Genomic DNA, 27,721 nt, shown 5'->3' with positions numbered 1-27,721 from the left:
CTGGTGCCTGCTCAAGTAAATTGATGAACAACAGGATGACAGTGATACAGTGATAATGATATAGGCACAACGCTAGGAACTGGAAATAGATGGATCACTAAGAAACATTCCTGCCCTCAAGAAGCATATCACGTGGTGCATTGGATAAGAGACCAATATCAAGTATTAGGATATGAAACCATAGGAGGAAAAAGCTATATTCGAGATCGGCAAGCATGGCTGATGGGTCCAGCTTGTCACTAATCAATAGCAGTTTTTGTCATTGATAAGAAGCTGATGACTTTTTTCTCTTTAACTTCAATATTATTTATTTAGAAGCTTCCTGTCCTGCCACCACCAAATAGTTCAATAAATTTAGTTATTTCATTGCGTAGAAAGGAAAGGAAATAATATTCTGAGCCCCTGTATGATGTTTTTCATCAATGTTCTGTAAAACAGAACAGGCTCAGCACCCTGAGGTGCCGTGAGAGTCCACAGCTTTGTGTCTAGATCGTCAGGCGAGATCTGCCTTGGAGCGTGCGTGAAAGGCTCTGGCACCTTAGTGTTTCTTGTCACCTCAGTGTCCTTGTCACCTCATGGCCCTGGCTGTGCTCTAGGGTTTCCTGCCTGTGTTACCAAGGAAACAAACCCTGAGAGGAGACTTACCTGTATGACAGCGGGCCCCCGTCCAGCCAGCTGTGCATTCACACTGATAAGGGGCCACACAGCGACCACCGTTCAGACATGGGAGAATACATATTGCTGCAAGGGGGATTTGAAAAAAGGATTTGTCAAAATCCACACTCTCATGTTGACAGGTGCAAACAACATTTGCCTGAGGAGCAAAGACCCATGAGGTCATCCTCCCTCAGGCTTTCTCTTTAGGAATCAGCATCGCTGGGAAAATGGAATTGGCTAAGTGGTGAGCCTGGACCCTTAGTCAGAGGTAATGCATCTAATGCCAAATGCACTCTTTCCAGGAGGTTATGCTAACCAAAGCTAAGTGCCTTGTTTTTCCTTTATAAAACAAACAGAGTGTTCTCCCTTTGGGTCACTTCGAGTACCCATTACAAATGATACAAATTGCTCTAAGATCGCTTGGCCGCCTGGGGATTCTTCTCTTGCCTTGAACCCAGTGTAAGCTGGAAACAGTGGGATCTCCTGTGACCTGGTGATGGTAAAATTTTAGGGGGGAAAAGACACTCATCCTTTATTTCCTGAGAGCTGAGGACTGATGATGACTGAATCAGAGTTCCCCTTGACTCTCGTGAATAGTATTCCTCTATTGCTAAATTCCCGCAAGAGTTACATTCTGATCGATCAGAATGGGAGTGTCTATCGCCTTGCTAGTCAGAGGATGATTCTCAGACCCAGAGCACTGGTATTATCTAGGATTTGGCAAGAAAGGCAGAACTTCTGCTTCCAACCAGATCTATTGAACTGAGATCTTCATTTGCACATTTCCAGCTGGTGTGCATGTACACTAAAGCTTAAGGATGATGAAGCAGCAAGCCCAGACCGCTAATGCAGGCCCTCCGCAGGGACCCTCAGGTAATCAGGTTCCTGAGGCTTTCAACACTTGAATTACAGCAGGTCAATAAGGGGAGTCTTGAGAAGAAAAGAGTGACTGGGGAGAAGGAGGATGAAATATGATGCTTCTTTCTTTTATTTTCTTTTTGATCAGTGCGATATTATTTGCTCCAACAAACTGTTAACAGTCAAAGTTTCTTTTGGTCACATGCTTTTCTTTTGATTAATTTAAATAATTACATCTAAAATTAAAAAAAAAATTTGTGAGGATAATTAGGTCATATCTGGCAGTATTAAGGCCTTGCTCTTGGCTCTGTGCTCAGTGATCATTTCTAGTGGTTCTCAGTGGACCATATGTTGTGCCAAGGATAGAACCTGGGTTGACTGCATGCAAAGCAAAGTGCCTTAACAGCCATGGTATCTCTCTGGTCTTTTAATTTCTGGAGGGCACACCTAGTGGTGCTCAGGGCTTTATTCCTGGCTCTGTGTGCATGGGTAATTCCTGGCAGAGTTTATGGATCATTCCCCCCTTTTTTTTAATTAAAAAAATTGAATCACAGTAAGACACACAGTTACAAAGTTGTTCATGATTGGGTTTCAGTTAAGGGTCATTCTTAGTGGTGCTGGGAGACCACATGCAGTGCTAAGGGTCAAACTGGGATCAGGGCTCATGCAAGGCAAGCACTTTATTTCCTTTTTTATCTCTCCAGCTGAAAATGTCTTATGAGATACCTGACTTCTGGAAAAATCTGATATATATATATATATGAAACAATAGCCATTGCTTAATGACTCTGATGGTTTAATATACAGCACACACAATGACCTCTGAAATAATTTTATCCACGCAAATTCTATCCATCCATATGTGTATATAACAATATACACAGAGAGATATTTAAACAGATGTATATTTCTAAAAATAAATCTACATTTTTCTCAGAAATTCAAATTCAGGTATATTTTTAAGGGGATCAAAATTTATCTTATTAAATTTTACCTAGTGCTGTGTGGCTACGAGTGCCAGTTTCCCCCTTTTTTTTTTTTTCAGTTGTAAAGAGCTATTCTCTTTATGTTTGTTTGTTCCTGGCTGCTGTTCTTTATGAAGAGTGAGTGCCTGGCTGCAAAGTCCAGTGTTATACAATACCCAGACTGATACCAACTGGGTAAGTGAGTGGCACAGGACACCATTGGACTCAGATCAAAAGAGGATGGCTGGAAAACCTTCCATTACAAGTTTCTTCCGGAAAAGAGTGCCGGGGATTTGTTTCAGGAGGAATGTGAAATGACTTTGGCTGGATCCTAGTAACTATCTTTTCCAAGGTTTCTAATGTGTTGGATCTTCTGCAGATTGGCATATTCCCAACTGACCCTATATACTCTGCCTGGTCTGTGACAAAAAATTAAAGCAAATGAATTCCTGCCACCCGTCCCCCGAATCACCAGCTTTCAGGCAAGTTGCCAGGACTCAGAGCGAGCTTTGCAGACATGGCAGACAAGAGAGGAGATGAAACTCACGTTCTTCACAGAGGCGCCCCATCCAGCCCTCGGGACAGGAACAGGCGTTTGGGCGTTGGCAGATACCTCCATTCTGGCACGGGAAGCGGCAGACAGCTGGAAAAGCAACAGTATGGGTCATAAGACAGGGCAGCTGTGGGAGACTGGTCATCAGGAAATAGGGTTGCTCGTTGACATTTCCATATTTCCTCGACTCGGAAACAAATCTGAACCTTGAGATGAAAAGTTGATGTATGGAGGAGTGCGGCATTTAAGTCTATTATCATTATATTCTTTGTATTTCTGGAAAGAAGCAACACCCCTAAATAGTCGTAGTTTCCCGGCAGGCAGTGCTTTTCCTTGCCTTCAAATTGTTGTGGAGGACAAATTCTTCCCTTTGCCCTTGCCACTTTCATGCTAAACTTCCTTCTCATTCTTCAAGATCCAGTTCAAATGTGCGTGTCCTTTGTGGAACAAAATTTCCCTGCCTTATCTTCTGATTCTTGAGCAAGCTGACCATGACCGCCTTTTATAATCCCCTGTCCTCTGAAACTTAACAGACCTCTGTTAAGTATGTCAACAATTACCTGTACAGATAAGTCTTTTTTCCCCCCCTCAAAAATCTCCTGTGATAGATTGTAGTCTTGCTTCTCTTTCCCACTTTCCTGGGCTATTCACAGTGTCTGGTAGAGGTACTGAAATATTTTGTTGAAAATCTGATTCTCAGATGAACTGGCAAGGCATGGTGGCATTCCTTCATGCCCTGAGTCTTAGAAATTCCCAAGTTAAATCCAGAAACCTGTCCTGGTCCCTAGGGTTGTGGAAACAGTGATAGGTAATGCGAGACAGAGAGCTGGATGAAGGGGCAAGTCTCTGTTAAAAACAGCGGGTTACCCTCAGGGCTGTTAATCCCAAATGACCCGGAGCTGAGTTCCTGGGGTTAGCAAGTCAATTTTGTTTCACATGAAGACCCCCTAGCTGGCTAAGTCTGATGGCATCTTCTGGTTTACTTTCAAAGAAGCTTCAGCAGCATTTTCACATGCAGGGGCTGTGGCAGTGTGCTGCAGTAAACCCTTGCAACACCCTTTAAAGTATCTCCTAGTTGGGACTGCTATATTTTGTGTGGGCTGGGATGAGTCAAATGAGCTGTGCTCTGGATCCCCTCACTTCTCAGCCACCACCCAGGGATTATTATATGTTACTAAATATTGGTCCAACCCAGAATCGCTACAGGGGTAGATAGGTGCTCTACCATTGAAGTCCCTTACTCAAGGACTTCTTGACTTAAACTTCCTCAGCCTACATGTTCATCTTCTCCCCTGGGCAGTGTCTTTATCCAATAGAGTTGGAGAAGTGCTTTGGATGTGGAGGGCTTCAGAACAACAATCGGAGAGAACTTGGGATGGAGCCACTAAATGATGAATTTCAAAGGCATAGTAAAAAGTATTTAAAGTATTTACTTGAGTAGTGGACTGGAACCTTAGCACAGCGGCTAGGGTGTTTGCCTTGCATGCAGCCGACCCGGGTTCAATTTCTCCATCCCTCTCAGAGAGCCCGACAAGCTACCGAGAGTATCCCTCCTGCACGGCAGAGCCTGGCAAGCTCCCCGTGGCATATTCGATATGCCAAAAACAGTAACAACAAGTCTCACAATGGAGATGTTACTGGTGCCCACTTGAGCAAACTGATGAGCAACGGGATGACAGTGATACAGTGCTACTACTTGAGTACTATGTGGTTTTAGAGGCAGGAAGCTAATGGAGAGAGACTGAGATGCTTTTCATCTCTCTAAGACATCCTTGGTTATGCCATTTATTCTCTAGTAATATTTTAGTTTAAAACAAAATCACCCTTATATTCCTCTTCATCCAACCCTGACTAACCTAGCATAATTCAACTAGGTCATCATCTTGTCTGTAACAGACCCTAATAATACCATCTCTTTGCTCCCAGTCCCTTAAATTCTAGAAAGAATAGCTTGTGTTTGCTCGCATCATTTCTTGGCCTCCTCCTCATTCTTCAAACCACAGTTTTCTGTTCTGAACACACACTGATTTTTATGATCTTTTAACAGTCTGACCCAATGGAGATAACTCAGCTGGATCTGATAACTTCAATGTGAACAGTTTCACAAGAAACAATTTTCTTTGGGGGGAGTGGGATTTGAGGGCATACTTGGGAGGGCTCAGGGTCTAACTCCTGATGCTACTCAGAAGACCATGTGGTAGCTGGATAAAACCAGGACCAACCATATTAAAAGGGAACACCATAACCCCTATGTATCCCTGGCATATTCATGTACTGTATCTTTTTGGTTTTGTTACTAATATTTCATGGTGTCCTCTTACATTTCCTCATTTCCCCCTTTTTTTGTTATTTTCCCTCTTATCACAAAAGAAAACAAGTTCTTTGCTCAGTATTGCCCTGCATCTACACACATGAGAAAGGTCATTTTTCATGAGGTCTGTTGAGTGCTTGGAATTTTTGCTGTTATTTTCTATTTTATGACAAAACTGTTTGATGTTCAATTCATTGTGTGATGAAAGGACCAAGAAGCAGATCAGCTTCCATTTTACCTGGCCTCCCTACAGTAAGTCAGTCATTTCTCCTTTGGATTGTAGACCACGCCTTTCTCCTGTTTTGTTTTGTTTTTGTTTTTTTTCCTCACCTTGGTGGTTATTCCCTGTTATATCCAGATTTTCCTTGCTAGTAGAAAGGAAATGCTAGCATTTCCTAGAGTTCCATTTGAGTCTTTCCATTAAACATAGTTACATGCTTTTCCAGGTTCATACCCTGAGCCCGGTGGTTCTGCCTCACCCCCACAAAGATGCCATTAGACATTGTGCTCGAGTATACATATTCTTAGACATAGATAATCTCAAGCACAGCGATGATCTCAAATCATTAACACCCAGATATCTAGGAGGTGGCCCCATGGCTCATGCATGACAGGGTTCCCCCTAGCAGTCAGAGAAGTCTCCTGAGATTCAGAAAAACAGCTCGCCTCCATCCCTCATCATTGACTCAGTCTGGTTCTAGCTTTTGAAACTCAGACTCAGGAAAGGAAACTGCACATTGATTTTAAAATTACATGGGCATCACATGTTCAGGAAAGATTTAAAGTCAAGAAAAATGAAAATAAAATGCATGCTAGCTGTTGGCCATATCAACCTTCCATATACATTTCCCTTAGCAACAGGAAAATAATAATTTATTTCCTGTATTTCCTTACCTCTACAAATAGGAGGGGCTGTCCAGGTTCCATTTTCAAGGCAAACACTCCTTAGTGAACCCTCCAACATGTATCCGCTATAGCACGAGTAGGTGATCATGTCCCCATACTGATAATGGATGCCTCGGGCAAGCGCATTTTCTATGTGGGCAGGTGGGCCACATGAGATTTCTACAGGAAAGAAAAACAATAATTAAGTCTGTGCAGATCCGAGGAGGACAGTCTTATCTTTAAGATGGAATAAACAGAAAGAATAAATAAAATGCATAATAAGCAACCTTTCCCCCTAAATCATATCTAAGAGATACTGGCCTTAAAGTATAAAATAAATATTCTACCAATACCAAAAGCAGATGTACAAGAGCAAAGGTTCTGTTTTATGATCCATGTGTTGATGCTGAGCTATTTAATTTTGATTCTTTTTTATTCTGTTTGCTTTTGAATGACATCTGGTGGTGCTCAGCGGCTACACTGGGCTCAGTCCTCAGGGGATCATGTGGTGCCCGGGACTGAACCCAGGTCTCCTGTGTGCAAAGCGTGCCCCACTGCCTGTTCAGCAATCTCTCCAATTCCAAAGCTGAGCTATTTTTAAGTGCAGGAGTCAGGCAGAAAGTCCAAGGCTGAGCTCTGGTATCTTTTCTAAGAGGTTGCTTCAGAGATTTTGGATGCAGGATATGAGCCAAATGAGGAGAGAAGCACGGGTACTATGTGACGACTCTTATTTTGAGAATTAAGATGGTTAATTGTATTCTCTCAAGATTATTTTAATCGTGCCTAGAACTATGCTTGGCATGCAATGGGCTCTGGGTAGCACTGTAGCACTGTCGTCCTCCTGTTCATTGATTCACTCGAGCAGGCACCAGTAATGTCTCTATTGTGAGACTTGTTGTTACTGTTTTGGGCATATCGAATATGCCACGGGTAGCTTGCCAGGCTCTGCCATGCGAGGGCTCTGGGTAAATGTTTGAAAAGAGGAAGAAATGATTGAATATTGTTTCTAGCCCTACCTCTATACCTTGTGGAGATTGATGACACTCAAAGTTTGGCATTAGTTTCCCTACTTTATTTTTGTTTGCTTGGTTTTGGTTTTGGGGCCACATCCGGTGGTGCTCAGGGATCACTCCTGACTCTGCAGTCAGGATAACTTCTGGGAGGGGTGGGGGGGAGAATATATGGGGTTCCAGGGATGGAATTCAGTTTTGCCATATGCAAGGAAAGTGTCCTACCCACTGTCCTCCAGATCCTAGTTTCCCTCCTTTCAAGAGTTAGGATGACTCTTCTGTGAATTTGTGAGCTTGAGTAATGCTTCTCTCTTTTAAAAGTGATATGTACTGTGTACTTAAGCAAAAAGATTTGAAATCCATTTTGCTTGGAGAATTTTGTGAGATGCCTTGAGATAACTGGAATATTATGGGGGTGGTTCAGAAGACAAGGATTGGAATTGCAGTCAGGACTCCAATCTGCCTTCAATTTGGATAAATTTAACTTTTTTATGAGCTGCCATATAAAAGGTTACTTTATGAGCATCCAACTATTAAAAGTTTGTAGGGGATGGAGCTATAGTATAGCAGGTGAGGTGTTTGCCTTGCATGTGGCTGACCTGGATTTGATCCCTGACACCTCATGTGGTTCCTCAAGCACCAACCAGGAGCAATTCCTGAGTATGGAGCCAGGAGTAACCCCTGACCATTGCCAGGAGTGGCCCAAAGACAAAAACAAAACCAAATCAGTTGGTCAGAAGGAATACTCAGTGTATCTTTCTAGGTTTTCTTTCTGTCTAAGGAATATTAAAACATTTACTCAAAAAGTACTAAAGTCCTTGATATTAGATCATACTCATAAAATATATAAGAGAAAACATAACAGAAGTCCCCATGATATTGAATTCAGGAGTCTCTTGAATGATTTGATTCCATTAGCAAAAAATCAAAAGGAAAAAATGAACAATGAGACTACATTAAATTAAAAAGCTTCTGTGTGATGAAAGAAATTATGGCTAAAATAAAAAGATACCTCATGGAATGAGAGAAATATCTGTGGATTTTTTTTTGTGGGGGAGGGGCACACTTCTAGCTCTGTGCTCAGGAATCACTCTTGGCAAGCTCAGTGGACCTTATGGGGAGCCAGGGATTGAGCCTAGGTTGGCCATGTTCGAGGAAAATGACCTACTTACTCTACTTGGCCCTAACAAGAGAAATATTTGTATACCATGCTTTCTGACAAAGAACTAATATACAAGATATACAATATATCATAAAATACAACAACACAAAAACAAGTCTATCCAAAAATAGGTAGAGTTGATTAACAGACACTTCTCAGAAGATTTACAGATGACTAACAGGTATACAGAAAATGCTAATTATCATTGATTACTTAGGGGATAAAAAACACAGGATGTCACTTTACATCAGTGAGAATGGCCCATATCAAAAAGTCTGGAAACAACCAGTGCCAGTTGGAGATGAGATGGGAACTGTACAGAACGAGGTGCTCAGTCTTTTTTGGAAAACTGGGAATTTTCAAAAACTTGAAAACAGAAAAATGATAGGATCTTGTCATTTCATATCTTGGTATCTATCCTGAGAATACAAAAAACATTAATCAGAAAGGATACATGCCCTTTTCTGTCATGTCTGTTTACTACGGCATTACTCACAACAGCCAAGATCTGGAAATTACTCAAGTGTCCAACAACTGATAAATGAAAAAGAACAGTGATACACACACACACACACACACACACACACACACACAGTGGAATACTAGCAAGCTTAAAAAAAAAGAAAGGAAAACGTGCATTTTGCAGTAACATGGATAACAATGCTAAGCAAGTAAGCCAGAAGGAGAACGATGACTACCAGAAGATCTGATTCATATGTGGGAGTTGACAATAGTCAATGATAAAAAACCACCCTGTAGGCATAATAGAATTGAGGTTACCAAGTGGGTGGCAAGAGGCATGATTGCAGGGGAGCTGGAGGTAGAGATGAAGGGTGGGGGATATAAGGGGATCTAGGGACAAGGGTAGGAGTGGAGGCATTTTGGTGGAGGGTGTGATACACTAACACTGTATAAATGTTAATTGTTAATATAAAATGTTGTAAACCATGTTACCCAAGTTAAAATAAAAGAAAAAAAACATATGTATTTCATATGTATTATACCTACTCTGGGTCAGAATCTGGAAAGAAATCAGTGAAGAAAACGCTGTACTTTTACTCAGATGAGTGAGAAAAACAAAGAAATAGTGTAATTTATAAAAAGATACTTAGAAGGCTTACGGTCAATGTAACTAAGCTTAGCATGTTTGGTGAAGGTGCCAATGGAAGCAGGCTATGACAAAGATGGAGAAAATCAGCAAGAATGTTTCCAGATTTTTTTTTTTTTTTGGTGGGGAATGGTATATGTAGAAAGATCTGGCATATAGAAAGTGATTTATCAGGTACAGGGATTTGAAATCCCTCATAGAGTAGAATTTGGTGGGGTTCTTATTTAAAATGCAAATTTCTGACACTTCTAACTTAGGGGTCTGCATCTAACATATTCTCCCCAGGTGATTCTATGCACACGAACTTTTAATCACTGATTTGTAAGGGTTAAATAACAGAACGAATTAAAAAGAATAAGGCAATTGACTGCTCAGGTCCCTCAGGAAGGGTATTTTGTTCCAAGCCAAAGACTTCCTGTCTCATAGAAAAAGCGGAAGAAGGATTGAGGGTAACAACAATGAAGGAAAACTGTCTCCTTTTTCTCCAAGGCAACCCCGATCCCCTGGAGAATATTGAGGAACAATTAAGCATGCGCGGCGGGAACATTGGTAATAAATGCATGTCTCTCCCTGCTCTTGCTTCCGTCCAGTGCCCCGAGTGGTGAGTTTCTGCGAGCCAAGACTAATGTGACGATATGTGGGCAGAATCCATTTCTCAGCTGGCTCTGGCGCAGGTTGGAGGCTTTCTGCTTAAGAAGTGGGCCACAGCATATACGTTTGGACTCCTTCCTGTTTCACGAGGGGTCCATTTCATAAGGACTGGGGCAGCAAATCCAAGGCTTAATTACTTTTTTTGGTGTGGGACCCACACCTGGCTGTATTCAGGGCTTCTCCTGGGTCTCTGGTGGAGCCTGGGGAACCGTATATGGTGCCGGGGATGGAATTCACTTTCCAGCCCTGCAAATCCCAGTTTGTTTTGTTTTATTTTGTTTCAAGTACAGTACTGACTTTCTGAGGCAGGCAGTCAGTTGAAAATTCATGGGCTTGGGCTACCAGCGAATTTTTTTTTTCTACTAGGGAATCACTGCTAATATATACACATTTCTTTATTCTTCAAAACAACCCCCTGAAGTAGATTCTGTTGATACTAATGAACCGACGAGAGCTCTGCGGTTCAAAGAAGTTACTTAGAAGCTGAAGTTTAGAGTTCAGAAGTTTTGAGGCTAGAATTCAAGCTCAAGTTTCTGATGCCAGGAACTCCACTGTATCCTCTAATGCATCTCTTACCGTAATTGAAGTACAAGTGTTTTGCAGAATATATTCTTATGGTAGGTAGTCCAGTGTTTTGCATCTGGTTAGACTGGATGAGTATTTGTTCTGTGTCAGGAGTAGCCTGGACTACAAGGAGCTAGAGGACATGCTTTAAGTGTTGGAAGGTGCATTAAAAGATGTCAAGAATTAACTCCAGGCATCAAGAGGAGGCTGCCCTACTGTGTGCCCTGTATCAGTCTGGTGCCCTGTATCAGTCTGATGTATCAGTCTGTATCAGCCCAGAGCCCCAACATCTATGGTTTCTGGATCTCCAGTATTACTATTAGCAATACCTGGGGACTGGCTAGAAATGCATATTTGTCCCAAAAGCCTCAGCCAGGAGCTCCTGAATTAAAACTCTGCTGGAATCTGGTCCAGCAATCTGTGTAAACAAGACCACCTAGAGGTGGTCCAGGCTGCTCCATTTGAAAAACGATGGTGGGCTGGGGGTGAGAGAGGGGTTAATTTTTTTTTATTGCAGAGCAGTCCTAGCCTTAAAAGAAAAACAACTTAGGGACTCTGAGGATATGAAGAAAAATATATATTTTACATTTAATAGCTTGCTGGTGCCTGCTAGAGCAAATCGATGAACAACGGGACGACAGTGTTACAGTGCTACAAATGACCAACCCAAACTCATAACCATGATAATGCAGAGACTGTAAATAGGAAAAAAAATTAAGTTATTTAATTGAAAATACTTTTCAAGAGAAAACTGTCTGCAGGAAGGAGTGAGTTGGAGTTCACCCTTCAACTTACTTTCACATTTGGCACTTGTCTGAGTCCACGTCTCGTCCGGGTTGCAGGTAATGATGCCTTCGCCCTGGAGCAGGAAGCCTTCCCTGCACTTGATAGACACATTTTGGTCCACATAAAACTCCTTTTCTGAAAGCAGTGCGTTCTCAGGGATCACAAAAGGAACTGGGCATGGATTTGCTGTTAAAGAGGAAAGAAACTATTTACTAATATTGTCCCTCTCTTTAAATTTGTTTCTCTGAAGACAGTCTGAGCCTTTTAGGAGCTGGGTTCTCAGTAGCCACGACAGGTGGTGTGACCGCAAACATTGGACATAAACTTTTTATTGCATTCTTATTAAGTTCTTTGTAAAGATAAAATAAGATAAGAGTTAAACAAAACAAAACAAGGCAACCAACCACTAACATAGGCTGGTAAACCTCTGGCAAATTAAGCAACTGTCTGAAATTAGGGTCCTTTCCATTATTTTAGATTTTTACATTTGTTTTGATTTTACTATTTGGGGTGCCTAGGATTGAAACCAGGACTTTTTTTTTCAAGGAAGTACTACCACTGAGTTACATCCTGGTCCTTCATATTGTTTTTGATTAGCAGTAGGGAAATAAAAAGCATCCTAGAAATCAAGGAGTGTATCAAATATAGCCTAAAATATACTGAATATTAAGAACACAGAGGAAATGCATAACATGGATTACTTTCACTGAATATTCTTTGCAGGATGAATGGGCAACATCAGGCGTTTCTAAGTGAGTTGAATGTGGCTTTAGACTCATACTACTTTACACAGGTTATAAGACCTTAAGTTGTTTGCAAGTCTTATTGATAAAAATGGACTTTTAAATAGATTTGAAGGAAACACAGGAAATGATGACAACATAAGGACTTTTACTGCATCTGAAACATGCATACTGGCATGTATTTCAAGCAATTTCAACTTAAAAATAAATTTCAAGTAGCAGAAAGGAAGTTTTGGCAAGGAGGCAGGTATCAGCTGAATCCTAAAGATTCAGAAACTATATTGTAAACTTTAACCTGAGCCTGCTCCTTCTATGCCTTGGCTTGTGAGTATTTCCACTCCAGCAGTCAGAATGAATTGTCTTTACTCGCTCCATAGATATGGGCTCAATATATATTGCACGTTAAATACAGTTTTATCTTTCTTCACCCATTCATAATCAAATTCATTATACATTTTTTATCAAAGTATTTTCATTAAATTGTATTTCCTCTTAGTGCATTGGAATCCGATGCATACTGACTCTCAGAAGGGTGATTTAAAGCGTACAAACTGCATTTTGATATACCTGACAGTATTTGGTTTGGCTACACATGCATTACTTTTCCTAAGCCAATCTCACTGAGCAGAATTTCCTGTATTTCAGACATTTGGGAAAGGAACCATGAAACTGTATCTGATTAAAACCTCTCATAAAGTCAACACACACGTTTGCAGAGAGGAACTGGGTGGCGCCAAGTTCCATTTTCAGTGCAGTCTGCCTCTGGCACCCCTTCAAGGCTGTAACCTCTATTGCAAGAATATGTCACGATGGGTCCAGAGGTAGTGTTTTCAACGTCTGCTCTCCCATTCGGAAATTCAAATGGAACTTCACATCTGGCCTCTAAAAGACAAAACAGAAGCCTCATGTTAATTGTTCCATTCATCTTTCCTTCTGTTGCAACTGTGACAGGTACTCAAGGCACTATATAAAACTGTACAGGGTTGAGTCACCATGATACACATTCAAGGAAAAAAAATTAGGCATGCATAGTTTTGGATAAAAACATGTAGGCAATTAAAGGTGGCCGTGCTGCTCTATTGCTTTAGCTATCTTTATACACGAGGCAAATGCCCTAACCGTTGTACTATCACTCGGGTCCCCTTGATGGATCGATAGCACAGCGGGTAGGGCATTTGCCTTACACGAGGCCCACCTGGGTTTGATTCCTCCATCCCTCTCGGAGAGCCCAGCAAGCTACTGAGAGTATCCCGCCCGCATGGCAGAACCCGGCAAGCTCCCTGTGGCTTATTAGATATGCTAAAAACAGTAACAAGTCTCACAATGGAGATGTTACTGGTGCCCACTCGAGCAAATTGATGAACGGGACAACAGTGATACATATTGTCACATTTTACTGACAACAGGTGGAGAGGTATGAATGAGTAAGGGGCTAAACTAAGGAATTCTCATTTAAGTTGCTACCATGGCCAAGAATTTCCAGACATTATCAAATCCATTTCTTACAACGGGGATAGACTAAATAATGCATAATGATGCCCAGTAAAATGTGAATATCAGATAAATGTCAAATAAAACTTTAAGTGTGTACCACTGATTGAACAGGACACATTTATATTAAAAATTAGTTTTAAGTGCATCTATTTGACAGATCTGGAGCAGTGACTGTCTGCTGCCAAGGTTTCCATCACCGATACACACAGATGCAAGAAAAAAAGCATCCTAAAGCTTTCTGTCTGATTGTCAAAATTGAGTGAGGAATAGAGGAGAAAAATAAGGACTATTTGCAACTCAAAACACAAGCATGTAAACAGTAAAGAGCTCATTTTGCTCCAAAGAAGAATCTAAAATTTGAGTTTAGAAGGGGTTTTGGAAAAATGACTACCTTATACTCTGTCTTCTGGTTGACTGCACTTGTAAAAGGTAAAGGGATAGAGCTAATTTAAATACTCTTTAAGGAGTCTTAATTTTGTCTTTTTAAAAAATTTTTTTTAATAGTTTATTTTTAATTAGTGAATCAACGTGAGGGTACAGTTACAGATTTATACATTTTTGTGCTCATGTTTCCCCCATACAGAGTTCGATAACCCATCCCTTCACCAGTGCCCATTCTCCACCACCAGTAAACCCAGGGTCCCTCCCACCCTCCCCAGTCCCGTCTCCCCCCACCCCAAACTGCCACTATGGCAGGGTATTCCCTTCCGTTCTCTCTCTCTGATTAGGTGTTGTGGTTTGCAATAAAGGTGTTGAGCGGCCATTGTGTTCAGTCTCTAGTCTATATTCGGCACGTGTCACTCCTCCCCCGCATGACCTCCGACCACATTTTACTTGGTGCTCCCTTCTCTGAGTTGCCCAGAATGAGAGATCAGCCTCCAAGCCATGGAGTCAACCTGCTAGTACTTATTTCTACTATTCTTGGGTATTAGACTCCTAGTCTATTATTCTATATTCCACAGATGAGTGCAATCTTTCTATGTCTGTCTCTCTCTTTCTGACTCATTTCACTTAGCATGATACTTTCTATGTTGATCCACTTATATGTAAACTTCATGACCTCATTTTTTCTAACAGCTGCATAGTATTCCATTGTATAGATGTACCAAAGTTTCTTCAACCAGTCATCTGTTCTAGGGCACTCGGTTTTTTCCAGATTCTGGCTATTGTAAACAGTGCTGCAATGAACATATAAGTGCAGATGTCACTTCGACTATACTTTTTTGCTCCTCTGGGATATATTCCCAGCAGTGGTATTGCTGGGTCAAATGGGAGCTCAACCTCTAGTTTTTTGAGAATCATCCATATTGTTTTCCAAAAGGGCTGAACTAGTCGGCATTCCCGCCAGCAGTGTAGAAGGGTCCCTTTCTCTCCACATCCTCTCCAACAGCGGTTGCTTTGTTCTTTTGGATGTGTGCTAGTCTCTGTGGTGTGAGGTGGTATCTTATGGTCGTTTTGATCTGCATCTCTCTGATGATTAGTGATGCGGAGCACTTTTTCATGTGCCTTTTGGCCATTTGTATCTCTTCCTTGGAAAAGTTTCTGTTCATTTCTTCACCCCATTTTTTGATGGGGTTGGATGTTTTCTTCTTGTAGAGTTCAACCAGTGCTTTATATACCATTGATATCAACCCCTTATCTGATGGGTATTGTGTAAATATCCTTTCCCATTCTGTAGATAGTTTTTGTATTTTGGTCACTGTATCTTTTGTGGTGCAGAAGCTCTTTAGTTTAATGTAGTCCCATTTGTTGATCTCTGTTTCTACTATATTTCTTAGTTCCGTGTCATCTTTGAAGATACCTTTATCTTTTAATTTTGTCTTATAAACATGAAAACTATTTTAAATCTAATATTTAAAAATTGGAGTCTTGGTGTGTGTGTGTGTGTGTGTGTTTGTGTGAGTGTGTATCTGTGTCTATGTGTATATCTGTATATGTCCCAAGCTCCTGATTCTCTGATCTACTTGGTTTCTTATTACATTTCACCTTTTGATAATTCTATCTCTGGGTCAGAGGGATAGTACAGTAGGTAAGGCGCTTGCCTTGTAAACCAAGGTGTGATCCCCAGCATCCCATATGGTCCCCTGAACACTGCCAGGAGTAATTCCTGAGTGCAGAGCCAGGAGTAACCCTTGAACATCATTCAGTTTGGCCTATAAAACAAAAAAACCCAAGACCAAAAAATTAACTCCCCACTAAAACCCCTGATAACTCCTCTCAAATAATTCCAAGTAATTATTCCATCTCACATCCGACTTTTTACAAACAGTAGGATCTCGATCAAATTATTTAACTTTCTTCAACTGTGAAATGAGATCAGCCTTTGGAGAGTTTGGGGTGGAGGTTCCAGGCGTGGCACCAAGATTCTCACATGTACAAAGCAAGTGCCCCACCACTGAGCACTTGGTCCCCACCATCTCTCAAATCTTAAATGCAAATAAGCTCAACAATTACCTAGCTTTTACACAAAATATGTGTTACCCCAGAGTCAATAATCTTGTGTTCTATTCCAATTTGATCATTCGCTGTATCACTGTCATCCTGTTGCGCATCGATTTGCTTGAGCAGGCACCAGTAATGTCTCCATTATGAGACTTGTTGTTAATGTTGTTGGCATACTGAATACGCCACAGGTAGCTTGCCAGGCTCTGCCATGCGGGCAGAATACTTTTGGTAGCTTGCTGGATTCTCGAGAGGGACGGAGGAATCGAACCCGGGTTGGCAAACGCCATATCTGCTGTGCTATCACTCCAGCCCATTAATCTTCACTTTAATTTTTGATTCTTTTATTGATTTGGTGCCCTTCTGAAAATACCTATCCTATGTTCTCACACACAATATAAAGTCTTTTGTAAAACTTTTAATTACAAAACTTATTTGGAAAATAAATGTGGCCACATTGTTATTTTTTACAAAATAACTGCCATCTTCAGAATTGCTAAGTACCATTTGACTTACTTTTGCAAGTTGCTACCTCTCCACTCCATTTTCCATTCCCCTGACAGATACGTTCCCTGTTCCCCTGTGAATCAATGAAGAGTGGTTATTGACAAAAATCATAAATCTAATAAAAAGATATGGCAATGCAAAGTAACCTTATATCTGAGCTTGATCTTTTAGTATTGGAGTGCTAACTACATTCATTAAATACATGTAGTATAGGAAAGTCTAAACTTACTTTCAAGTTTTAAAATGCTAAAACTTACTTCCCATTTTAAAATGCTTTTGTCAAATTATCTCAAAGTCCACGCCCTGGGAACTAGGGAAATTGCTCAAAGGACTGGAGCACATACCATTCATTTGTGAGACTCCAAGTTCAATTCTTAGCACCGTAAGGTTTAAGTGGCTCTTGTGGTCTCTACCATCACCACACTGGGTCTGAGCACCTCACCATGTTTCCACACGTTCAGACGAGCCTCATGCATGAAGGAACTGGCAGAGGAACCTGGGTGTGTGGGTGTGTGGAATCCGGGGCTGAGATCTCCAAGCCTGCTCGGATAGGGACTGGGCCTCTTCCACCCAGATTCCCCATCTTCCAGTAGCTAGGCGGTCACAACCAGGGACCACCCCCGGTGTGGTGTAATCCCACCAATGGCCAACATCCAGAGACTTTAAAACCAAGCTCCCAGAAGTGCGTGGCCAAGGACATCTTATGGCCTCCCTCTGGGAGAGCCTAGCAAGCTACCGAGAGTTTCCTGCCCACATGGGAGAGCCTTGCAAACTCTGTATGGTATATTCATATGACAAAACCAGTAATAATGATGGGTCTCATTCCCCTGACCCTGAAGGAGCCTCCAATGCTGCACCATTGGAAAGGAGGAGTAAAGAGAGCTTCTTAAATCTCAGGGCTAGGACGAATGGAGATGTTACTGAGACCACTCGAGAAATTTGACAATCAACGGGATGATGATGATGATAATTGTCTTCTATAAAAACCGCTGAAAATGCTACAAAAAAGTATCTATAGAGGAAACAATGAAAAAGTGTGAAGATTGTTCTATTTTGACAGAGGCCATTAAGACATTCTTTAGGGTACCACTAACATGTTGTTAAAGGTTGAGTCATGTGAACTTTTGTGTGTGTGTGTATATATATATAAATAACACATATATATAAAGATATATATGCATATATAAATATATTTCCATCTATGATTGGTTGCCTACTATTTGAACCCCATCAAATATGGTGTGGTACTCTTGGAGAATGGGTAGGGAGTGTCTTATGATGTGTCTCGAGGCCACCGCGTGGTCCAGGAATAGGTTCGGTCATGCATGAGGCTCGAAGCGAGCATGTGGGGAGCGGCCTTGAGCATGGAAGGCCTCTTAAATATCAAATATGATGATATGATTATGCTTTTAGTAAAAGTGACCTCAGTTTTCCCTCTACAATAACAGGGAGGCCAAAGAGCTAACCGTGGTTTTCACTCTGTTTTTTTTTTTTTTGGTTAGGGGCCATATCAAGCAATGCTGAACGGTTACTATGTTTTAATACTTAGGGCTAGCTCCTGAAGGTGCCTGAAGGGGCCACGTGATGCTGGGGATCAAACTGAGCCTCCTGTGCAAACACACACTCAATCCTTTGAGCTGTCTCCCTGGCTCTGCTGATGGGTTTTAATATCACAGACCAGAAGTGAGTTTGAGACCCAATTATGGATCTAGAACTACTCTGAGGACTTTTTCATGCCAGATATGTTCTGTTTAGATCCTGAGATATCAAGAACCTTCAGGGTCTTTGACCTCATTGCTTAGAGAAATCCTGTCTTTGCATTCCTAAATTTCTATGCTCATCTTTCACAGTGACAAGAGGACTGGATTCTGGCATGATGGGTATGATTAACAGGAAACTAAAATGCAGGTTTAAATGGTGAGCTAACAAGCAGTATCCTGTTAAGAGGAGGCAGAATGATAGTATAGGGGTTACGTCACCTTGCACGTAAACCAATCCAGTTTGATCCCTGGCACATCATATGGTCCACTGCACCCAACAGGAGTGATCCCTAGCACAGAGTCAGGAGAAAGCCCTGAGCACTGCCAAGTGTGGCCCCCATTTTTTTTTTAAATAAAGAAACAGTATCATGTGGGTGGGATACTAACTTCCTCATCCTTTTTAACAGCTTTGAGTTTTGGGGAGAATTTTAGGAGAGATTTTTTTTGCCTTTGAAGATGATGTCCTCTTAAACATTTATTGAAAAATGTTAGTAAGGTAACAAAGTACAAAAGAATTTGGACCAAATCCTTTTAGGACCTAAAATCAGTGGAAAGATTTGGTCCTGTACTATGAAAAGGTTTCAAAGAGTACTGGAGAGACTAATTAATTATAGTTAAATAATGTTCACTTACCTCTAACTCATAGCCAGGTTCACACTGATAAGAAATTCTGCTTTCAAAGATGTATTCACTGCCGACCACAGACCCATGCTCTGGACTTTCAGGTTTATCACAAGAAATTGGAATGCAGGATTTGTCAGAGAATGGGGGCTCCCATGTTCCATCAAGCTAAATAACAAATCACAAATTACAATGAGGAGTTAATGGATGTGAATAAAGAAGTTTTTGTATTTGGCTGTGTAGAACAATCCCCGAAATGATGGTCAAAAAGACAAAGTTTGGTCTTATTTCTGCTAGTTATTTTCTGTGACCTTGAAAACACTCATTTTTTCAGATGGAATTAATAGTTACAATGAAATAATTTTAGACATGGTTTTAAGCACAAAAAACAAACATTTTCTCTATTCAGGGATCCACTGAAAAATAAGAACACCAAGAAGTAGGTTTCACTATGATACAAACTTAACTGTGTGGTTGATTCTAAGACCTTATAGCAATATACTCTTATAGTTCACATGATTTCATATTTTTAATATTGATGAAGAACAGCAACATTTAGGTATACTACCTAAATTTTTTAAAGATGATTTTTTTCATTTTACCATTCATACTTAAGACTGTTATATCAATCTGATTTGCAGTGGGACATACATTAAAAAATGCCAAATATGGGGCCAGAGTGATAATACCAGTCCCTGGCACCACGTATGGTCTCCTGAGCACAGAGCCAGGACTACCACTGGGTATTGCCAAACCTTCCCCCAAGAAACCACACACATATATTTGTTTTATTATCCCACCACCATAGTTACTGCTAAAACATTTTATTCTTCTATTTGGTAAAGATGTAATACATGGATTTTTTTGAAAATACTATTTCCTTGCTAATATTCTTCTTTTTTTTTTTGAGGAAATAAAGAATGAGTTGACGACTTTAGATTGAACCCTCTATATGTGAAATAGTGTTATTGTATGCGTACACATATATAAAAATCATTATTAAATATTCTCCTACTGGCAGAAATAGAAATTGTATCTAGTAATGTGAGACTTCAACACACCACTGTTATCACTGGATAAATCCACTAGGCAGAATATTAGTAAAGACACAAGAGCCTAAACGAGGAACTAGAAAAGCTGGGACTAATGTATTTATACAGGGCCTTCCATCCTCAAAAAGCCAAATACGTTTTTCTCCAGTGCACACAGAATCTTCTCCAGGATAGATCACATTTAGGGATGTAGTCTAACTTACATAAATTTACATGACTTACACAATTTACAATTTACATATCTTACATAAATTTACATAAATCACATACATTTACATGTATAATCAAATAGGACCTGGGAGCAGAAATCCTCTGCCTGCTTCCCCCAATCTCCGGATGAGGGGTGGGGGGGTGGTATCATACCCATAGACCACCTCCTGCCAGAGCCAGATAATCTCATTGGCCACCATCCAGAACTCACTGGCTGCCTCTCCCGGAAAGGAGCACAAAATGAGGCCCCCTTAACCCTGCCACCAGACTTTGTGCCAGCCTGTTTCCACTCGGGGTGAGGCGTGTGAGAGCCCTCCCAGCCCCAAAGGACCCAGCCCTGGCAACCGACCTCCACTAGCCAACCGCTGCCACACTCCAGGCTGCTTCCCACACTCTTGGGCTGAGCCTCACGCATGGATGAACATATTCTTGGACCACACAGCCTCAAAGCGACTGCATGCCACATCATCATAGACAGAAATATATATAAATATATATATGTTTGTGTGTGTATATATACATATATATGTATGTATACATATATATGTATATATATATGTCTCTCAGAGAGCTCGGCAAGCTATCAAGAGTATCCCATCCACACAGCAGAGCTTGGCAAGCTCCCCGTGGTGTATTCAATATGCCAAAAACAGTAACAATAACAGGTCTCATTCCCCTGATCCTGAAGAAGCCTCCAATTGTTGGGAAAGACGAGTAAGGAGAGGCTGCTAAAATCTCAGGGCTGGGACTAATGGAGGCGTTACTGGCACCTGCTCGAGTAAATGAATGAACAATGGGATGACAGTGATACAGTGATACAGTGAATAATCAAACCACAATGCCATGGAGATAGAAATTAACTATAAAAAAAAGATGGGGAGAAACTCTAGCACAAGGAGACTGAACAACATGCTGCTAAATAACAGCTGGATAAAAGAGGAAATCAAAAAAGAAATAAGAAGATTCCTTGAGACTTAAGATAATGAAGAAACAAGTTACCAAAATCTATAGGATACAGCAAAAGCAGTACTTATAGATTTCTAAGAAAACTCATAATAATACAGACTCACATAAGTAAAGAAGAAAAATAAAAAATAAATGACCTAAATGCACATCTTAAATGTCTGGTAAACCACTAACAAATTAATCCAAAGACTAGTAGAAGAAAACTAATAATAAAAACCAGAGCAGAAATCAACAATATAGAAACCAAGAAAGCAATACAAAGAATCAATGAAACCAGGAGCTGGTTCTTCAAAAGAATAAATCAGATAAACAAATAGTTGACCAGACTCATGACGGAAAAAAAGAGAAAGTGCTCAAATAAATGGGATAAGAAATGAAAGGAGGGGCTGGAGCAATAGTACAGTGGATAGGGCGTTTGCCTTGCACGCGGCCGACCCAGGTTCGATTCCCAGCATCCCATATGGTCCTCTGAGCACTGCCAGGGGTGTGATTCCTGAGTGCAGAGCCAGGAGTAACCCCTGTGCATTGCCAGGTGTGACCCAAAAACAAACAAACAAACAAAAAGAAATGAAAGGAGAGAAATTACAATAGCACGTCTAAAAATCCATGACATCATGAGGAGTTACACTTAATAGCTCTATTCTGTTAAGCTGGAAACTCGAGAAGAAATTGACAGGTTTCTAGAAACATGTAATCTCCAAATCTGAATAAAGAGGATGTAGACAGCCTAAAATGGCCAATCACAAGCAAGGAAATTGACACTAATTAAAAATCTCCCTAAGAATAAAAGTCCTGACCCAGATGACTGTATGGGGGAGTTTTATTATGACTTCAGAGAAGACTTCTTTCCATTGATCCTTAAGCTTTTGCAAAATATCAAGAAACTAGGACTCCTTCTTAATACTTCTACAAATCTTGCATTACACTGATAAGCTGACAAAGATACTACAAAAAAAAAATCTCAGACCAATCTCCTTGATGAACATCAGTGCAAAACTCCTCAAAAATTTTAGCAATTTTAACCCAATTACATAAAAAAAAATCATACACCATGATCAAGTGGGATTCACCTCAGGGATGCAAGGATGGTTCAATATACACAAATCAATTGACATAATACACCATGTCAGTAAAAAAAAATTTAAAAATCATATGATCTTATCAATTGATGCAGAAAAAGCTTTTGATAAAATCCAATGCCCACTCAGGATAAAAACCCTTAACGAAATATGGGGAGGAAGGAATCTTCCTCAAGAGATTAACAGCTATCTATAACAGCTATCTATAAAAAGCCCATAGCCAATATTCTTTCTTTTTTCTTTTTTTTGCTTTTTGGGTCACACCTGGTGATGCACAGGGGTTACTCCTGGCTCATGCACTCAGGAATTACACCCTTGGCAGTGCTCAGGGGACCATAAGGGGTGCTGGGAATCGAACCCGGGTCAGCCGCGTGCAAGGCAAACGCCCTACCTCTGTGCTATTGCTCCAGCCCCCCCCCCCCCGCCCCATGGCCAATATTCTTTTTTTTTTTTTGGTTTTTGGGTCACACCTGGCGATGCACAGGGGTTACTCCTGGCTCTGCACTCAGGAATTACTCCTGGTGATGCTCAGGGGACCATATGGGATGCTGGGATTTGAACCCGGGTTGGCCGCGTGCAAGGCAAACACCCTACCTGCTATGCTATCACTCCAGCCCCCCATGACCAATATTCTTAGTGGTAAAAAATTGAAAGCATTTACACTGAGATCAGGCACAAGGCAAGGATGTCCAACGTCCCCACTCTTATTCGGTATTTGCAATCAGCCAAGAAAAGAAAATCAATGGACTCCAAATTGGAAAAGAGGAAGTCAAATGATCTTTACTTGCAGATGATATGATGACATATACTGAAGATCCTAAAGAGTTACACAATAGCTCTTAGAAACAATAAATGAAAAAAAGTGGCCTGCTACAAAGTCGACACAAAAACTGGCTGCATTCTTATGTACAAATAATGAACCAGAGGGGTAAGAGATCAAAGAGTCTATATACCATTTAAAATAGTGTCCAAAAACATCAAGAACCTAGGAGTACAACAAAAAGGTGAGAGACCTATATTACAAAAACTTCAAAACACTTAAGAAAATTGATGAACTTAAGAAATGGAAGAAAGACTTTTTTAAAACATGGGTCAAAATAGTATATCACTGGATACCCCCTCCCCCATACATATGGCTAGCTAATTTTTGACAAAGAATCTGAGAACACAAAATGGAATAAAAACATCCTTTTCAACAAATGGTGCTGGGAGAATTAGATAGCCACATGCAAAAAATCAAACCTGGATTCATATCTTACACCTGACACAAAAGCCAAAACAAAGTGTATCAAAGACCTTGAAATCAGACTTGAATCTATAAAGAACACTGAGGAAATATGGACAGGATGCTCCAACACCTAGGTGTCAAATAAATCTCAAAGATACAATGCCTACAGAATCAAAACTAAACAAGTGGGACTACCTCAAACTAAAAAGCTTCTGAAAAGTTTATGGCAAAAGAAACACGAGCTAGAACTAAACATAGCTGAATGGGAGAAATATTTTCATTAAATACATCAGATAAAGGGTTTATATCTAGAATCTATAAAGTACTAACAAAGATCAACAACAAAAGAATCTAAATACACCATCAAAAATGGGGAGAATAAATGAACAGATACTTCTCTCAGGAAGGCAAAAGGATAACCATCAGCCACTTGATAAAATACTCATCATCAATTACTTCTTCTTCTTTTTTTTTTGGTTAGGGGGCACAGTCGGCAATGCTCAGGAGTTACTCCTAGCTCTGCACTCATGAATTACTTCTGGTGGTATTTGGGGGACCATACAGGGTTCCAGGAACCAAACCCAGATCAACCGCATGCAAGGTAAGCACCCTATCGGCTATACTATCTCTCCAATTCCAGCTAATCATCACTTATTATTCGGGAAGTCCAAATCAAGATGACAATATGATATCACCAGTGGAAATGGTACATATCAAAAATACTGTGAATAAGCCCTATTGGTGGGGATGTGGTGAAAAGAAACTCTCATCCACTTCTAGTGGGAATGCTGTCTGATTTAACTTATGAGAAATAGTATGGAGGGTTCTCAATAAGACCAGAATTGAGCTCCCAGAAGACCCAGCAATTCCACTTTTGGGTAACTATTCCCAGGACAGAAAAAAATTTATTCAAAGGAACACGAGAAATGGTCTTCAGTAGGAAATATGACACATGGGGCATAGAGGCATAAACTTGGGGCACCTGACAGGGAGGGGACAACATGTATAGTGGAGGGAAGAGTTGAGGAGAAGGAGCTGGTGCTGAAAGGTTGTGAAGTGTTATGTGTGAAATCCTGTCAGTAAGAGTACAGTAAACCATAACGCAGAAACTTATTTTAAAAAATGCATCTTCTAGAGGCAGACTGGTGGGTAGGACTTAAAGGGGAAGTGGACACTGTTGAAGGGTCTGGCGTATGCATGAAACCCAATCATGAATAACTTTGTAATTTCATGCTGACTAAATAAAATTTCCACAAGTAAAAGCAGGCTCTGATCTACTTTTCAGTTTTTCTGCAAATTAGTCTTTCTACTAAAATTAAAAATGGCAATTGTTATCATCTGAGCTCACTTTTACATGTATACATTCTTTTGAACTTTTATATATAGACCATGCAACTTACGGTTAGTTTTTCACAAATAGCTTGCTTTAGAACATTAAACATTTTATCTAGCACTGGCACTTTTCACCTATGTGTTACACTTAACACTTTCTAATTAAGGCAGTGACTCTTACCTGACATGTTGATACGTTAGCTCCCTCATAGGTATACCCTTCTGCACATAACACAGACACTTGCTTATTCACACTGAAATCATCCCCAAGGACAAGCAGACGTGTCATGTTTGTAGGCAGAGGACACTTTATAGGACTGCAGGAGATGGTCTCAGGGAACCACTGACCATCTTTCTGGCAGGTAAATGTATCTATATCTGCGTCCATCCTAAAGCCTTCCAGACACCTGCAAAAGCAAAAGTGAGTGATAATAAGAGAGTACAACTGATGAAGGCTCTGTTCTTTTATTTAAGAACTTAAGGCTTAAGAGACATGAAACCTGATCAAAACTGATTCAAACCTCAGGTAGATGAACTGCCATGCAAAAAAGGCCAATGTAGCAATGAGAACTAGATCAATCCTTATTTATCCATATTAAAGATTAGCCAAGTCAAAGTTACTTCAAATGCTGTTGCTGTTATTTACCTTTTTTTGTGTACAATATCATTAATGAATTCATTTGAGTATCAACTATCAGTAAAATAGAACTTGTTTATTCCTAATTTGCACAGAGGCATTAAACCTCACTTGATACATTCATGACAGCTAGTTTAATATTATTTGTAGATAAAGCGTGAACATGAGTGAACATATTCCTGGACCATGTGGCCACAACACATCATTATAAAGGGAAATATATATATATATACATATATATATATATATACACACATATATCTTGGAGAGCCTGGAAAGCTACCGAGAGTATCCCGCCCATGCGGAAGAGCCTGGCAAGCTCTTCGTGGTGTATTTGATATGACAAATACAATAACAATAATAGTCTCATTCCCTACCCTGAAAATAGCCTTCAATTGTTGGGAAAGAGTAAGGAGGGGCTGCTAAAATCTCAGGGCTGGGACAAATAGTGAATTGATGAACAACGGGATGGCAGTGATACAGTGATACAGTGAAAATATGACTCTGAACATTGGCTGGACCAATAAAGACAAATTTAGGAATCACGGTTTTAAGGTTGGGTTGATTTTGGACACCCATTTAGATGTCAAGGGTGTTCAAACACCTCCAGCAGTGCTTGGGGTTCATGGAGCCTCTCCTGGTAATAGTTTGCCCTGTGTGCAGACCCAGTGGTTCAACACTTGGACAGTCAAGACACTGAGAGCCACTAGGACCACCTTGAGAGTCCTTGGAGGTCACACTTAGTGGAGCACCGTAGGGCACTGCAATGTTGGGAACCCAATTTGGGCCAGACATGTGCTCTCGTCTTTTGAGCTAACTTCTGGGATTGTAGAATTCATTTATACTAAAAAAATACAGTGATAGCTCAAGAAATTCTATACAAAGTTCAACATAGAATAAGATGAAAATAAGAATATAATACATTGAAATTTATTAATGTTTTGTTTGTGGGGGTCGTCCTGGTGGTGCTTGGGGGCTACTCATGCTCTAGAACTTGGGATGCTCAAGACTGTGCTGTGCCAAGGATCACACCCGGTGCTCCTGCAGGCAAAGCCTGTGCTCCATCCCACTGACCCATCATTCTGGTCTCAACATAATCAGTAGCTATTGGATATCTATTTTGTGTCAGGCACTTTTCTAGGTTCTTTATACAGGGTATCTATTTTAATCCTGATTACTAGATATTATCATGAAACAGGTGTTCAAAATCAACCCAACTTTAAAATTACGATTTCTAAAATTTGTATTTATTGGTCCAGTCCATGTTCATAGAGCACTTACTTAATTCTAACTACTCCTCTAAGTGTGCGCTGCCATTATTCAATTCCTTTAGTCCTTGTGTCAACTCTATTTAAGCATAGTTTATGGTTACCTCTGATCCCATTTTTGCAGAAAATGAAATGATACTAGAGATGAAATAATTTTCTCAACAAGTGACAGGATGGATATTCCTACCTAGAAAATATGACTCTGAAGTCCAAGCTATACAGCTAGAACGCACTGCTTTAAAAATTAAAGCATTTAATTTGCTAGCATTTATTACATGATATTATAGGCTAGTCGGGAATCAGAAGTTTTTATTTAAAAGTGGAATGTAATAGCCCCAGGTGCAAGTAAGAGCATTTTCCCAAGAGTTTGCTAAATGATTTTTTTTTCCAGAAAGGGGATGGTAGGTCAAGTAAATGTGAGACACTGGTTTATTTGCTACTTAAATGAAGGTCTGGAAGATAATGTAATGAACACACAAGGACTGACACATAGGGAAGTCTTGAGAAACAGGTGATGTTATGACTTCTCAAGATGTCTTGACAACACAAATTTTTTTTTTTTTGCTTTTTGGGTCACACCTGGCTCTGCACAGGGGTTACTCCTGGCTCTGCACTCAGGAATCATCCCTGGCAGTGCTCAGGGGACCATATGGGATGCTGGGAATCGAACCTGGGTCGGCCGCGTGCAAGGCAAACGCCCTACCCGCTGTGCTATCACTCCAGCCCCCACAAAAATATTTTAACAGAAAATTTAAATTGCATTTTAATAGTAAGAAATATCTTCTGCTTTTATTTTCAGAGCATGATGCACTTTTTTCTGGGCCACACCCAGAGGTGCTCAGGACTTACTCCTGACTCCATATTCAGGGATC

General features: G+C 40.5%; 1 protein-coding gene across 1 annotated transcript in view; it reads right to left on the bottom strand.

Annotated features, from left to right (window-relative positions):
• The window catches only part of SVEP1 (sushi, von Willebrand factor type A, EGF and pentraxin domain containing 1), a 215,440-nt gene that overhangs the window by 5,568 nt on the left and 182,151 nt on the right, over nucleotides 1-27,721 (bottom strand). Inside the window, exons 39-46 of the mRNA XM_055140985.1 lie at nucleotides 25,126-25,351; nucleotides 19,090-19,245; nucleotides 16,706-16,769; nucleotides 12,962-13,135; nucleotides 11,520-11,696; nucleotides 6,239-6,409; nucleotides 3,028-3,123; nucleotides 646-741 (exon numbers count right to left, since the gene is read on the bottom strand). Of these exons, the coding sequence (XP_054996960.1) occupies nucleotides 646-741; nucleotides 3,028-3,123; nucleotides 6,239-6,409; nucleotides 11,520-11,696; nucleotides 12,962-13,135; nucleotides 16,706-16,769; nucleotides 19,090-19,245; nucleotides 25,126-25,351 (1,160 nt within the window). The remainder of the gene's footprint in view (nucleotides 1-645; nucleotides 742-3,027; nucleotides 3,124-6,238; nucleotides 6,410-11,519; nucleotides 11,697-12,961; nucleotides 13,136-16,705; nucleotides 16,770-19,089; nucleotides 19,246-25,125; nucleotides 25,352-27,721) is intronic.

The sequence above is a fragment of the Sorex araneus genome, chromosome 1 (genome assembly GCF_027595985.1).
Source record: "Sorex araneus isolate mSorAra2 chromosome 1, mSorAra2.pri, whole genome shotgun sequence".
NCBI classification, from domain to species: Eukaryota; Metazoa; Chordata; class Mammalia; order Eulipotyphla; family Soricidae; genus Sorex; species Sorex araneus.
Note: the sequence above shows the minus strand (reverse complement) of the source record. Positions and strands in the feature narration are given on the sequence as shown.